We start from the raw sequence: 14,936 nt of genomic DNA on the forward strand, positions 1-14,936 counted from the left end.
GTCCACATACAAAAGAGAGACAAGTGGAAAACCGCCCTTAGCACAATAATCAGAGCATTATGGAGAGCACTTGGTAATGCCATCTGACCTGGTCAATGCCTCCTCATTGTTTCAGGCATTTGTTTATCATCATTACTCACATTCTTATACAGCATACTCAGGAGTGCTCGAAAAAAAGAAAAGAAAAAAGAAACACATTTTTTTTTGTTTCATAACTTGGATACCAGAAATCACTTAACATTAAGACACACAGCATTAGAAACTCACCTCTCCGAATACAATTTCCTCTTGTTGTGGACTGTGGTGCACACAGCTGATGTTGCACAATACTTTTGCACAGTATTCCACACAACGCACAATCATTGCACACTCATTGCAGACCTTGGGACAAATACTGTATGTGGTTTTGTACTTTACCCTGCATGCTCACACTATGTTCTGTACAGCAGAGGTGGGTAGTAATGATGGGTCGTTCATGCGAGTCTTTAACGTGACTCAGAAGAACGAGTATTCTCTGAGAGTGATTCGTTCATCTTTTACTGGGTACGCATGTGCAAATCATTGCAAAACCTCTCCAGGTTATGTACAGGGAACAGACATGAGTTCTGTAGTTACCTTTGAGTCATTTCGATCCGAATCGTTCGCTCTTTGTCATGTGACTCCCATAGACGCTACGCAGTGCAATAGATTCAAAAGAACGAACGACTCAGACTAGAAGATATGATGGTGAGCTGCTCATTCTGTTTATCCTAATATTGTATGTCCTTAGCTGAATTGTAATATTTTTATAACTGAAACTATTGCCAAAATTTGTGTATGGTTGGGGGGAGAAAATAGTTGAACCTGAGGAGGAATGTCACGGTTAGTTTAGCTGTATTATTAAAATGATGTAATGTTAACGTCTATAATTAGCAAATAAATTAGAGGCTAAACATATAAGTTTCTTACATTTGTTCTGCTGGACACAGTTTATGGTAAAGTGAGACTTCTTGTACATGTTCTAATGTTGTTGTTGTTTTTTTGCTGAGGGCAACTGAACATGCAGTATATGGTTTACACTGTTCAAACATACATATGTTACCTACAGTAGGTATTTATTTCAAAAACTTTATGTTGTGAAAAAAGTGAAATTGACTATTTCGTTAAGACATTTATTTTATTAATGTGTTTTATTTATTTCATTTATTTTATTACTTGGAAATGTCAGAATTTGTACATTATTTTATCATTTTGTCTGGCTGCTTACATAATTTATATTTATAAAAAAAATCTAACATTATGATGAAACAGTTACTCAGTATCTTTTTATCAAATACTTTCTCACTCTTATTGAGTAATATCCTGGATGACTACTTTTTACTTTTACTTGAGTAATATTATTTTGAAGTACAGCTACTCTACCCACCTCTGCTGTACAGTCTAATTGCTTACAGTATACTGTATATTTTTATATGCTGCTATTAAAACTATTTAACATCTGTTATTATTATTATTATTTTTTAATATTTATTTATTCATGTACAAACTTAAACAATGTCAGCTTCACTGTGCGCAAACTGTGCGAGAGTAGTCCGGTTCTTACAATATCTAAATGTTTGGCATTGTGTTCAAAACTCCCTTTTTGCACATAATATCTCCGGTATTATATCTCAGGTTGTATTCATAACATAGAGATACTTAAGGATTTTTTTTTTTTTTCGATTCACAGCCTTAGTCTGGTCCGGAACACTATTCTTTATTTCATGATGTACTGAACAGTACAAATTCCCTTAAAATATCAGGAAAACAGGACTTTGTTTACAGAACTTTGGTTTGACTATACTTATTTACTTTATTTCAGAATAAAATAAGTAAAGTGCAAATGTGCCAAGTCTTTCACAAAGTCAAATAGAGCCTTCGCTATCTACACTAATTAGTGTTCGGACTTGTTTACAGTCAAAATTAACTGCATTTCTTTTTCGTGACATATTGACTGCATCCTTATGAGAATAACATTAGAATCTGCGCATGTATATTTGTATCTGCAATTAATTATATTTATTATATAAGAGTCAAACATGAAAAGCTACATATCTTGAAAATAAAATTATATATGAAATAAAAATCGTCAAAAGGCACCTTGTTGTGAGGTATCTGTCAAAAGGCATACTGTTTTCTTTTTTTTTTTGGTCTACAGATCAAGAATGCTGCTGATGGTTTATGGGTGTCAGAAACCATGGCCATTACCATGGCAACAGATCCCTGCAATACCATGTGTTTCTGCACTGCAGCGCCGGCACTGGAAAAAGAGCGAGCATGGTGAGTGTCACCCGAGGACCCTGTGGAATTCTAATCAGCTCTTTGTCCTTCAAACACAATCACACACACATACTTACAGATGCACAGAATGTCTGGATGTATGGGTGTCCTTTACTACAGCATGGCCGACGTTACGCAATCTTTGTCTTCCTCAAAGGCAATTATATTCACACAGCACTCAAGATGAATCTTACATATGATCTGTACATTAAACTTCCTCACCAGAGTAGACCTAGAGTAATGTGCAAAGGTCTGGAGCCAAGCCCAATTTCTTCATATTTAATTAAATGATGTAGATTAAATGAAAGAAATGGGAGCAAATGTTTTATTCTGACAAACTGCAAAGCACCTAAAGATACAATTTAAAAACTGGTTGTTTATTTAACAATTTCAGCAGCAACTTCATTTCCCCTCTTGTCTGTTCCAGCATCATCAGAATTCTAATAAATGGCCTGATCATCTCTCATCATCTGCACCCGTTTCTCACTGGTTCATGCTTTACTTTGTTTAAAATAAATTTTCATCTTTTTATGAATCAATGATTCTTAGATCACTGTATGGTTTAACAAACAAAAAACATTCCTCTACAACTGCTCAGGTAAAGGGCTGGTTATTCAGGAGAACTATTTATCAAGACCATGTTTACAAACAAACAAACAAACAAACAAAGGTAATTCTTGGAAAGAAAAATATATTCAGCATGAAGGGCAAATCTGTCGACAACTATGCAGATTTATAGACAGGCAGAGCAGCGGACAACCGTGGTTGCTAGGCAACCCCAGCATGTTGCCAATCAGATCGGATGCGCTACACCTGTCCGTCAGGTTATTTAAACCCCCCAGAAACCAGCACACTATGTGTGAACATTAGATAGCACCAGGTATGAGAGTGGTGCTCTGGTATAGGGGAACTGAAAAGAGAAAACTAAGATTGACTGAATGATAAAAATAAGAAATAAAGGTCTGGAGAAGAATAAATAAATTAGCATTTTTCCTTTCACAAAAGAAAGGGGAGCATATATTTAGCTTTACACGCACATGGTTCACAAGACACTCCCTGTTCTTTAGTTGAGTTACAAAGTGGCGTAGAAGCGCCATTTCCTTAGCACTGTGAGGTGCTTGTCCTAACTGATTAACCCCCACGTCTCAATGCTTCCTTTCTTATTCCTGCGTTGCGGCTTCCACTCCTAACATTTTTGGTGGTGCCATATTGAAGCGCCCCGCCCCCCCATAACATGGCTCAAGATTTTTGCGTAGTACTATATCAAAAACATAGCACTTTTGTTCCTGTGCCATGCAGATAGAAGCTTTTTGCACCAAAGATGGCCCAGTTTCCCTTAGTCTATTCCTACTGTACTCTTTTGGCCAAATCCAGATCAGATTGCTTCTTAAAAACATGCACCATCATAAATATTAATTAATAGGAAATCAAAATCCAGAAATTGCCTTTAGTCTATAGACATGGGTTTGAAGCACACGAGATGGAGCCATATAATACTTCCACACTCAAAGCTCTCGATAAGCCAGATGACTTGATGATTTGGTGGTCTCTACCACTTGGTGAAGTTCGACATAATCCCCAACGCTTTCTTCTGCATCAAACAAGCTACAGTACAAGTATGAGTGCGAGCCAGTCACAAGTACATCTAAATGACCTGCGAGAAGACCTGAGCAAACAAATATATACAGTACATGCTGTGTGTCTACATGGTGGCTGTGTTTTAAATTCCCCAGACCACCAGAGTACATGCTCAGTATAGAGTCATGAATGTCATGAATATAATTCTTCACAGATGGAGATAGTGTGTGTGTGTGTGTACGTGTCATAGATATAAATTCAGGTGGGAAGGAAGGCGGCGAAGGCACTAAGTACTCTGGAGTGATGGTGGAGTTAATGGGCCTTCTCCTAGTACCAATCAATCTCCTAGCCTGGACTTCTTCAGCCAGGTGAAGGGTCATGATTCCATCAGTCTGACGTCTAAAAGCACACTGATGCAACTAATGCCCTCCCTCATCCACCCTGCTCTGGCCTGTTCAACGGAAGTAACACCCAGATGCCTTTGTATCTTGGAGAAGGGACGGAGTTGTAACAGTTCCAAGTCCAAACTGTTTCTCTGGTAAGATTAAAATGTACAGTATGAAAGAAAAGTTCTACAGTAGAACTACTCTTATTTTGTAAGCTTGTTCATTTATTTCAGGTGATTATTAATTAATGGAGATAATGCCTATGAGTAATTAAATAAATCTAAATCCAAATCCAGTTAAGAGAAAACACAAAATCTAAAATGCCAAGAGCACAAACTGTATGCCTTAATGTTGGACCGGTATATAACATCATGAAATATTATGGAAGTGATGTGGAAACAGGATGTGTTTCATGGAGCACATTTTGAGTGATGTCATGGGTGACACATTCTTTATATAACCCACAATTCTTCTCCAGCAGATCAGAAACCTGTTGGGTGACCTTCTTTAACAATATATCATCTTATGATTGGTGGAGTTTAGTGGACAATCAACGCTGACGAGCTGCAACTCCTGGGCCTTTGAGCGAGGCCCTCAACCCACAACTGCACACAACTGCTTCTGCTAACTAATTTTGTTTGGATTTTCTTGGGTAACCTTGATGGCTCTAGGCACAGAAATATATTTATGGTCACATGTTGCTCATAGTGATACAGTATGCAATGTAATGTTTGAAAAACGTGACACACTTCAACCCACTTGATATGTGTAATGTATGACCTATAGATCAAATCACAAAAAAAATCATTGAAAAAAAAATTGGAATGTTCGAGCTGGGCATGTACAGTACCCAGATAGAAGTGTTTAATCAATAGCGACAGGGTTTAGAACATGGTTAAAAGGAGCAGAGCTCCATTCTTAACCCAGCTTTATTCTATTTCCCACATGTCATCCCTGACACAGCAGTCAGAGAACGGATCAGCCAAGTGTTTCTTTTCCGCTGGCTCGTGCCAACACGCCATGGGATTGGAAAGGTCTGGATGACTTGCTTCCTGGACCACAAATAACACAATCCACCTGAGATCTGATTTTTTTTAACACCTAACAATAATTATGCTTCTACCTGATGAAGGTAAAGAAAAGGGATGACAGTGAATCAACACTACAAACACACAAACCAACCTCCAAGCTGTACATTTCCACCGTCCTCTTCAGGGGATCAACAATCTGCCAGCATATGAGGATGCACAGATCAATTAGCAGCATTCCTCCCACAATGATCAGCAGCTTCTGGTCCTTGATAATCTGGAGGAAAAGAGAAAGCAGAAGAGAAACGAAAAAGGGTAAGTCCACGCTTCGACAATTCAAAAGGGAGTATGCTGAACTTTCGGACGATGAAAGCACTGTCTGATCTTTTCTTTTTATTTAACAGCATTTGACCCGGACAGAATCAAAGGAAAGGGCATGGAGAGCAGACACTGGGTGCACTTTAAAGGTATCACATTGCAGAAATGCCCCACTGCATGGCTCAGAATAGAGCTTGCGATTGGTTTTGATCCATAGGCTTTTGATGGCTTTGGAATTGCTCAAACAAAGGCAGGCTAAAACCTTTCGTGTCACTGGAAATATTGCAATACATTAGGGTACAAAGACCCGGTAAATGGGTCCACATTTGAAGGGCAAGACATCCCAGAACACCCACAACGTTGAAGTTCAATCATAACTAACCTGGGCTATGTTTAGCTGTCAAGAGTCATGAAAATTGTGAGGATAAAGGAAGAGATTTCCTTTATCCTCAATCAGCCCAAGGTGAAAGGTTCAAGTAAACAGTCTAACATTTCGAAAAATGGAAGATCCGCGCATTTCACATAGTATTAAAATTAGATTATTTGACAAAAAAGCATTTATATATATATAATATAAAGTGGTACTCCGGTTTCCTCCCACAGTCCGAAGACCTGCAGATTAGGCTAACTGGCATTCCCGACTTGCCCGGAGTGTGTGAGTGAGTGCACAGTATGTGTGTGTGCCCTGCGATGGATCGGCACCCTGTCCAGGGTGTACCCCACCTCATGCCCTAAGCATTCTGAGATAGGCCCTGAGCCCCCTGAATACAGGATAAAGCGGTAATGACGAGTGAGTGAGTGTATAAGGTGGCTATATACAGTATAGTTACTCATGCATATTTTAACTATTGTAAATAACTTAATATGTAATATGTTAAAACAAGTGTCTAGAACAAACGTATGAACATGGTGGAATTTAGTTCCATTCTTTCCAAAATAATATGGAGCAGTAATGCAAGTGTTTGGATGATGGCAACAAGAAAAAAAGCAAGTTAATTGGGATGCAATTGGGATAGGATGAGCATTAGCCTCACCAGTATTTGGAAAAAAACTGTCACAACTGTGCCTTCACACTCGTAGGAAGAAACCAGAACATCTCAGTTAATGTATTTATTTAGGATGTATTTACTGTATATTACAAACCCTTTCTATATATGTACAATAATAATCTAGCCTATTTTAAAGAATTATTAAACTAGATTAAGATTTTAATTATCTAATTTTAATATAATCCTGTAGACAATTGCAGCACTGCAGCTGATTTTATCACTAAGTACAAAAACTGCTACATTTTTCTGTGTGATAAGTGGAACACCCTCTCTGGCCTATGCACCATGAACCGTCCTGATTTATGGAACTAGATCACCGCCAGAATGGGTTCTGTTTGTTCACAACACCTTTAGCATGTGCTCTTTGTGAGCCTGTATTCGTGTGTGTGTGTGTGTGTGAGTGTGTCTTGAAATACTCTTGCAAAAGAAATTCTGCAGGGCTTGATAATGCAGCACTATACTCAGCATGCTCTCAGACTCTGCCTTAATGCTGTTGGTGATGATGGCAGCCCCTTTCATTGCTTCAGCGCCAGCTGTTTGTGTCTCAGATTATCAAAAAGGTGCCAAACATAGTTCCAGAGTGAACATCAGCTATTGCTTGGGCATGCTGTAGTGCTCACATGAGTTCTGCATGCTGACCATCAGAGAATCTAATTTACATTGGAGCATTTGGAAGACACCCTTATTAATATCGACTTTTAACCCTCTTTTTTTATTTTTTATTTTAAAAATGAGCAATTAACGGTTTTCTCCTTTCTCTCAAGGGCCCAATAGAGGCAACTTGTAGGCGCTCGGGTTTGAACCTTGGATCTTTCGATTAGTTATCCAATGCCTCAACTACTGAGCTACCGATCCCCCTAATTTTCTTGTGGATTAAAGATACCTTTTTTTTTTTTTTTTAAATCATTGTCTCTTTACTCTGATATACTGACAAACTAAGAATTGCGAACTGGACAGGATATGCCCTCTTCTGCTATCATCCTACAGGAGAAATGTGGTTACGTCTGCTTTTAGAACGTCAATGCGGCTGTACTCTTTGAGCACGATAGAGGCTGAAAATCTGTCAGATTATGTTTCTTCCTGTCAATAAACTCTCATGTAAGTGTATAGATAGTCTGGCTCTGTGTCTGTTGCGATCCTCCCACAGCCACGCTGTATATACCTTGCTAGTTAAATACTGATTATTGATTTAGATGCATTTTACATGCTTTATGACTGACGGAAGAAACCTAGTCTGGTTGATTGCATGCTTGATGGCATATATGGTCTGTCTGCATTAACACACTATGGATCATATTCAGTGTTGGTGGATTTAATGTGCATTGGCCTTTTATTTCAAAATTTAAATCTAACCGGTTAAATCTTATCTCTAACGGTGAGCATTTGAATGATTGAGGCATATGTTTATAGAGCTCCACCCACACCACCCACAAGCAATCATTCCATAACTACTGTAAAACCCAAGGGGTTTTCTTGCTAATTTTGCTATTGCCATGACTTAATCCATTGTTTTTGTTTAATTATGTTTTAATATCATCCATTTTTTGTCTTCAGCTGGAGTAGTGGGCATGAGTCCAGAGTTTCCATAGCTTGGGAGAAGTAGCTTCGTCTTAGCCTCTTAGTGCTGGCCCCTGAGAACAGCAATGATAGGTGCCTTTCTAGGTGCCTTTTGTCCTAGTGGTCAACACATTAAATCATGTGATCTGCAAGATCTGGCGCAGGTTTTTACATGGACACCCCTCTCATCACAACCCTCATATTTTCTACCTGGGCTTGGAACCGGCACTGCATATGGTGGCATGAGGTTGTATGGGCCTTGTGGTCGCGGGGTTAAGAGTCTTTCCCAACAGGCAGCAACAGGGATCAAACTACCATCCAGTTTATTTGATACACCTTTTAAGCTGTCCCAAAATGTCATTAATATTTCCACAGGAAAGGGTATAAGATTTTTGTTCATCTAACTCAATAAGTTGTAATAAACAGATGCGCCATTGTGCTATGCTTCTCGCTCACTTAAAGTTAGTGTAGTAAATATTTTTAGTCATTATAAAACATAGAGATTGTTTGCAGCCAAAAACACGATTTTCTGCTATGGCTTCTTGCTTTTTCTCCCATAATGATAACATGCTGTCAACAGAACCGCTTGTTTACTTCCTGTTTCAGCTCCACCTTGTCTACATCCCTTGATCATTGTTTGCACCTGTGTCTAGTTTGTTCTTGCTGTGTCTTGTGTGCTTCTGTAATTACTACTGACTATATATATATATATATATATATATATATTATATATATATATGTGTGTGTGTATATATATATATATATATATATATATATATATACACACACACAGCCTTTAGCTTGTTTTCTGTCTTTTTGAAGTATTGAGTAACCCCAGTAATTATAAATAAGGGCACAATGCTGTATGATACTAGGTAGTGTCCCTAGTTCACTTCCAAGCTCAGATAACTGTCTGTTTAGAGATTCATATGTTCTCCTCATATCCGTGCAGGGTTCTATGCTTTCATTCCGCCCCAAAACATGCCAGTATGTGGATTGGTTACCTTATACTGGCCCTAGATGTCAATGTTTGCATGCATGGTGGCCTGGAATGTATTCCTGCCGCACGCCCTGGATACACCCTTACCATGAATTATAACATTATTTAACATTAGTCTAATAGATAACATTATAGCTATAGGATTCATAGGTTTTGGTTCCTAGTCTGAAAAGGAGCAGTGCGCTATACTGGTTATAGTGTAGTGGTTTTTGGTCTTTGTTTTTTTTTTTTTTTTTTTTGTCCAATTTTTGTTTTTTCTCTAGGTACAACTACTTTTATATAATTATCCATAGCTCCAAATAAGTGAACTGGAAAACTGGTCTATATTATTGCTCTTCTCAAAAGGCCAGCACTGAGGCTGAGGCGAAGCTGCTTCCCCCAAGCTATGGAAACTCTGGACTCATAACCACTATTCCAGCTCGTAACACTTCCAAAACACACAGCCATCAAGAACGAAGACATAGCTCATACATGTCACATAGGACATACACTGACCAGACAAAAAATGTTAACACCTGGATTTAACTAAATACTGTAGGTAAGAGCCTTTCATTGGAATGTGCTGGAGAAGGCTTTAGATGGTGTTCTGACCCTCCCATCATCAATACAAGATCAAAAGAGAGAAATTAATATAAATCTGGACTAAAATGAATGTTGTGACATTGCATAATCAAAGCAAGGTGGTCAAACTAAATATTATGTGTATATATATATATATATATATATATATATATATATATATATATATATATATATTTTTTTTTTTTTTTTTTTTTTGGATAGGCAGTGTATTTGAACCTGAGCAAAAATCTTGAGCCACCGCCTAATTTAGGGCAAGAACCAGTGAGATGATGCATCATCTGTGCAGATGATGACAGATGATCAGTGCAGTATACTGGTGATATTGATGCTGAGTGGTTGGAACAGACGAGAGGGGAAAAGAGGTTGCTGCTGAGGTTGTTACATAGATATAATTTAAAAATCAGTTTTTCACGTTGCAGTCTATTACAGTAAAAAAAAAAAATTTAAATACATTTATTAATCAGGAAATAAATAAAATAGAAAATTAAATACATGAATAAAAATATCCATTCCTTTTTTATACAGTAGACATATTATTTGCATACCATGTTATTTTGAACCATGTTATTGTGTACTTTTTTTTTGTTTCCTTTTCGTTTAGAGATGTATACGGTACATTAAGTTCTAAGTTAGGCGATATTCTCTATCTTACACGGACAAAAGATCTACTTGGGTGCAGTACCAGTGTGGGTGCCGAGTTTAAGTGAAAAAAAAAGTGAGATAAAGAGGAAAGATAAAAGCAGATGTGTTAAGGTCACTGCTCCTGCTGATTATATTGCTCCTAAACATAAACCCTCCTCTACCATTCACTATTCTCCGCATTTTCAATGACCATTACATGTTCTTTTCCCCAGGCTTATGACTGTACACATCTGCTTTTATCTTTCCTCTTTATCTCACATTTTTTTCACTTAAACTCGGCACCCACACTGGTACTGCAGCAGTAAAGAACAAGTGTGTGTGTGTGTGTGTGTGCGCATGCATGCTCTATAAATAAGAAAGCCAGCTGAGCTGTGCAGTAACAGGCTAGCTATCCTTTACATAATGCCTCACACAACCAAAAAACCCCTCTGTGTCATCTGCCTCCCTCTCCATTTTCTTATTTCGCATCTAAAAGTGAGAAACAATGAAAATAGAAAGCATGTCAGAAACGAGGTCAGCGGGAGTGTGTGTGAACACGTGGTGTCAAAATCACACAGTCTTTGATGAAGTGTGTGTCAGTTTTGTGTAAGTATGTATGTGATGATGCAGTATTACAGGTCTGGGATATCGCTAGTTCACTTTGGGCAGTAAACACGACGCTTCATGCTGGTGCCTCGCTAATTCATTCAGGTGTTGATTCCCCCCTGTTTGCACACAGCTGCTACTTTTGTGCCTGGAAATTAAAATAACCTTTCCTGACTTGGGTGTTATGACTCAAGAGGTAGTTTGGTATTACAAAAATAGATTTTTTTTTTTTTGTTGTTCTTCCTTATTTTGGTCACCTGCTTATTCCCACTCACCAGCCAGTTTTCATATGACAGCTCCCCACTCCTGGGAAAGGTGTGGGCTAACATGTGCTTCTACCGAGACACATGATTCAAATACATCCTTCCACACAACACACTTGAAGGAAACGACCTTTTCCAGATACAAGAACACACAGACACCCACTACCGGCCAGTGTCACTGTGATTAAACAAAGCGTTGTCCATCAGGACCAACCTCGAACGCACAGAGTGTTCAGTGGACGACTTCTGTTGCAAAGCTGCTCAACTGACAGTCTCAGGAAATCTGTTGTCCCCAGAGCCATTCGGCTTTTCATCACCTCTACAGGGGACTGGGAATGTGGACTGGGAGATCAGGGCTTAATGCTATTCTGCTATATACTGTTTACTATTTCATGGTGCTATCCGAATAACTCTTTTAGCTTCAGGGTCTCCTCACTACTCTCAGTATTACATATCATTCCAATATGCATAGACTCAGTCAGCCGTCACTTTCACAATGTTTATCGCACAATTGTTCTTAATTGCACATCAAGGATTGCAGTGCATTTTATTATTATTATTATTTTCTTACTAGCATAAGTAGACATCGTTGACAGTTATAGAGTCTTTAGAAATAGTTTAAAGCTGAAAAATATCTGATCAGCATCTGGCACATAACTGTTCTATTCAACATTTTGATATATTTGGCGCTGTTCAGGATCAGTTTTTATAGTGTACATACCTTCTTTTTTTTTTTTTGGAGTACGCAATGATGTGTGTGTAATTGGTAATTGTGGCGGCTTGTAGTTCCAGTTCTTTGAGTTCTTTGTCTATCTATACACTTTAAACTATTGCATTGATTGGCTCTGTTGAGTGATGCGTCAATGCAATGGGGTAGCTACGCCCACCTAGAGGCAAAACCACTAAATAAATTTTTTAAAATGCTAGACGCTGTGACATAATCTCAGCTGCTCATAACGTTTCTTCTACTTAACATTTTGATTTCATTCATGATGCAGGTCAAACTTTAGGCACATACTGAAAGACTGGCAAAGGTTCATTTAATTTTGTCCAGCCAGTTGTCTGGACAGACATACAAACATACAGACAATTTTTCCTATAACTGGCCAGGTTAAGGCATTGGACTATGGCTCGGAAGATCCCAGGTTCAAACCCCACCACAACCACCAAGTTGCCACTGTTGGGCCCTTGAGCAAGGCCCTTAACCCTCAACTGCTCAGATGTATAATGAGATAAAAAATGTAAGTCGCTCTGGATAAGGGCGTCTGCCAAATGCCTAAATGTAAATGTTTCGGGTCCACTAATGTATGAAAAGGTAGGATATCATTGAAAGAATGAGTTTTGACTAATGTACAGACAAAACTTTTTTCTGCATTGCATTAGTAACTTTATGTAAGAAAGTTGTGTACTGACTTTATGTAAAATACTGTATACAGTGTAAAATCACATTTACGAACATGTTTTTGTGCCATTGTCTCCATTGCAACTAGATTCCTGGAATTTCGTTCAGGATCAATAAAGCATCTATCTATCTATCTATCTATCTATCCAGGAGAGCATAGACAGTTTAACTCTCTATGCTCCAATTCACAAACGCCTCTACCTTTGTCGGGATTCAAACTCACGATGCCCTGGTGAGAAGGTAAATATTTTTCTGTTGTGCCAGTTGGGAGCCGCAGAGATGTTTATTCAAATCTATGCTAAATTTTCCACCCTTTTGCTGTCTATTATTACCACCGATGCAATAAAGAAATTCTGCCTTTTTTATTTCAAGCACAGGCTTTTACATATCCACTGTTTAGTCTGTTTAAATTGAACTCTGTTGCATTGCCTTATTTGGTTTGTTTGTACTGTACAGGTAAAACCATTTAACTATAAACATTAAATGTAATGCACACATTTGTATCATTGCACACATTTGTATCATTTTTGATGCATGCTTGTCAAAGGTTTGGTTACTGTTTTCTTTTATTTTCTATTTGTGACCTATGAAAGCATCTTAAAGGCTGTTAACTACTATATTTCAAAAACCCAGTTTCAAAATAAATAATCCACTTTAGCCTTTACCCACTGACTGTACAGTAAGTTTACATTTACACACAAGTACATTTTTCACTTCTTCGTCTTATATGTCCTATTGTTAAAAAGAAAACTGCATCAATATACAGTATATTATGCCCAAATATAATCCACCCCCTAACCTACCTATCTAACTGTTAGTGGACTAAGCATCCCCTGAAGAGCCTGTTCCACAGTGCAGACCTGTACCTCGCTTACATCAACCTCTTCATAGCTCAGGCTCTTGGCTGCTTCCAAAGCCAGCAATTACGGTGTGTGGGCTGTATTCAGAGTTAAGTTCAAAAGATATGTCAGGGGATAAGTGGGGGAAAGTTATCCATATTCAGGCTGGTGTTAAACAGGTGCTTAACATGCTTTTTTAGAGCAGTTCATGCAGATCATTCGAATGACCTGTGGGCACGCCACTCTCGCAAGGTTGCCAGATTTTCCTTTAGTACACAAATCCTAGTGAGCTGAAGCTGAATGGAGATATCAATAGGTGTCCATTACCTTACCTACTGTACAGTATGTACCACATATACTGCTTATATTAGTCATGGGTATTTATTTGTGTTATAATTCTCAGTATCTCATCATGCGTCAATCATTAAAAAAAAAAATCAGGTCAACAAAATTTGTAGGTTGTGAAACTAATCTTGTTCAGTTTTACTGAAGATGGTAGTGAAACCTTATTACTTAAACCAATAAATAAATTAACAACAAAAAAACTTTTATATACAATTTATCTCCATCCATCCATCCATCCATCCAGGAACCTCTGTAGTCCAACTAGGACTGGAGGCCAATGGTCACCATTGTATTTATTCTATTTTTTACAACCTTGGTAGGAACTCCAGTCAACATTCACACACTTTGAGTAATTTGGAAATGCCAATTAGACCTAATAATAGAACCTGGAGGTGCGAGATGACAGTGCTAACCCATAAGCATATCCTGTGTAGGGTCATGGGTGGACCTGGAGCCTATCCCAGATAACAAGGCTGGGTAATTGTTACAATGCACAAGCACAAACACTCTCAAACACTGAGAAATTTGGAACCAACATCTAGACCACATCTCATTGGATTCTAAAAAGAAATCAGAATACCTTGAGGAGACCCACTAAGGACCATAAGAACATGCAAATCTCATGCACCCCATGCTAACCACTTGTTAATTTCATTAATAAAATAACAAGAAACACTAGTAGAGTAAAACTAGGATTTACTTATGGATACGGTTAACCAAGCGGCAGCTGCGTCACTTGCCCATATGTCCATAAGGTTGGGATGTTACTGGGATGTTCATTACAGTTTTATTATTTAACAGTTAGTTATAAGCTTCCTCCCTTTTGACAGTGTTTTTCAATTATCATATAGAGAAGGCATGTGTCTAGGTAGGGCATGTGCTGAGAGTACCATCCCAGAAAATATTAAACCCTCTGAAAATGACAAGTTAAAAGTCTGTTGTCTGATGGGTGGTTTAATCTTTACTTCAGTAAAACCCCCTATTATACTTAGCCCTGCTATTGAAGCCCACAGAAGCAGGCTTAGGGTGAGCACATCATTAAAGTTGTTTCAGGTTGACAGTAG

The 14,936-nt window shown here is 38.2% G+C and overlaps 1 protein-coding gene across 1 annotated transcript in view; it reads right to left on the reverse strand.

Moving 5' to 3' along the window:
• gabbr2 (gamma-aminobutyric acid (GABA) B receptor, 2) overlaps positions 1-14,936 on the reverse strand; it is a 204,344-nt gene that overhangs the window by 37,286 nt on the left and 152,122 nt on the right. Inside the window, exon 13 of the mRNA XM_053492912.1 lies at positions 5,445-5,567. Within this exon, the coding sequence (XP_053348887.1) occupies positions 5,445-5,567 (123 nt within the window). The remainder of the gene's footprint in view (positions 1-5,444; positions 5,568-14,936) is intronic.

The sequence above is a fragment of the Clarias gariepinus genome, chromosome 3 (genome assembly GCF_024256425.1).
Source record: "Clarias gariepinus isolate MV-2021 ecotype Netherlands chromosome 3, CGAR_prim_01v2, whole genome shotgun sequence".
NCBI classification, from domain to species: Eukaryota; Metazoa; Chordata; class Actinopteri; order Siluriformes; family Clariidae; genus Clarias; species Clarias gariepinus.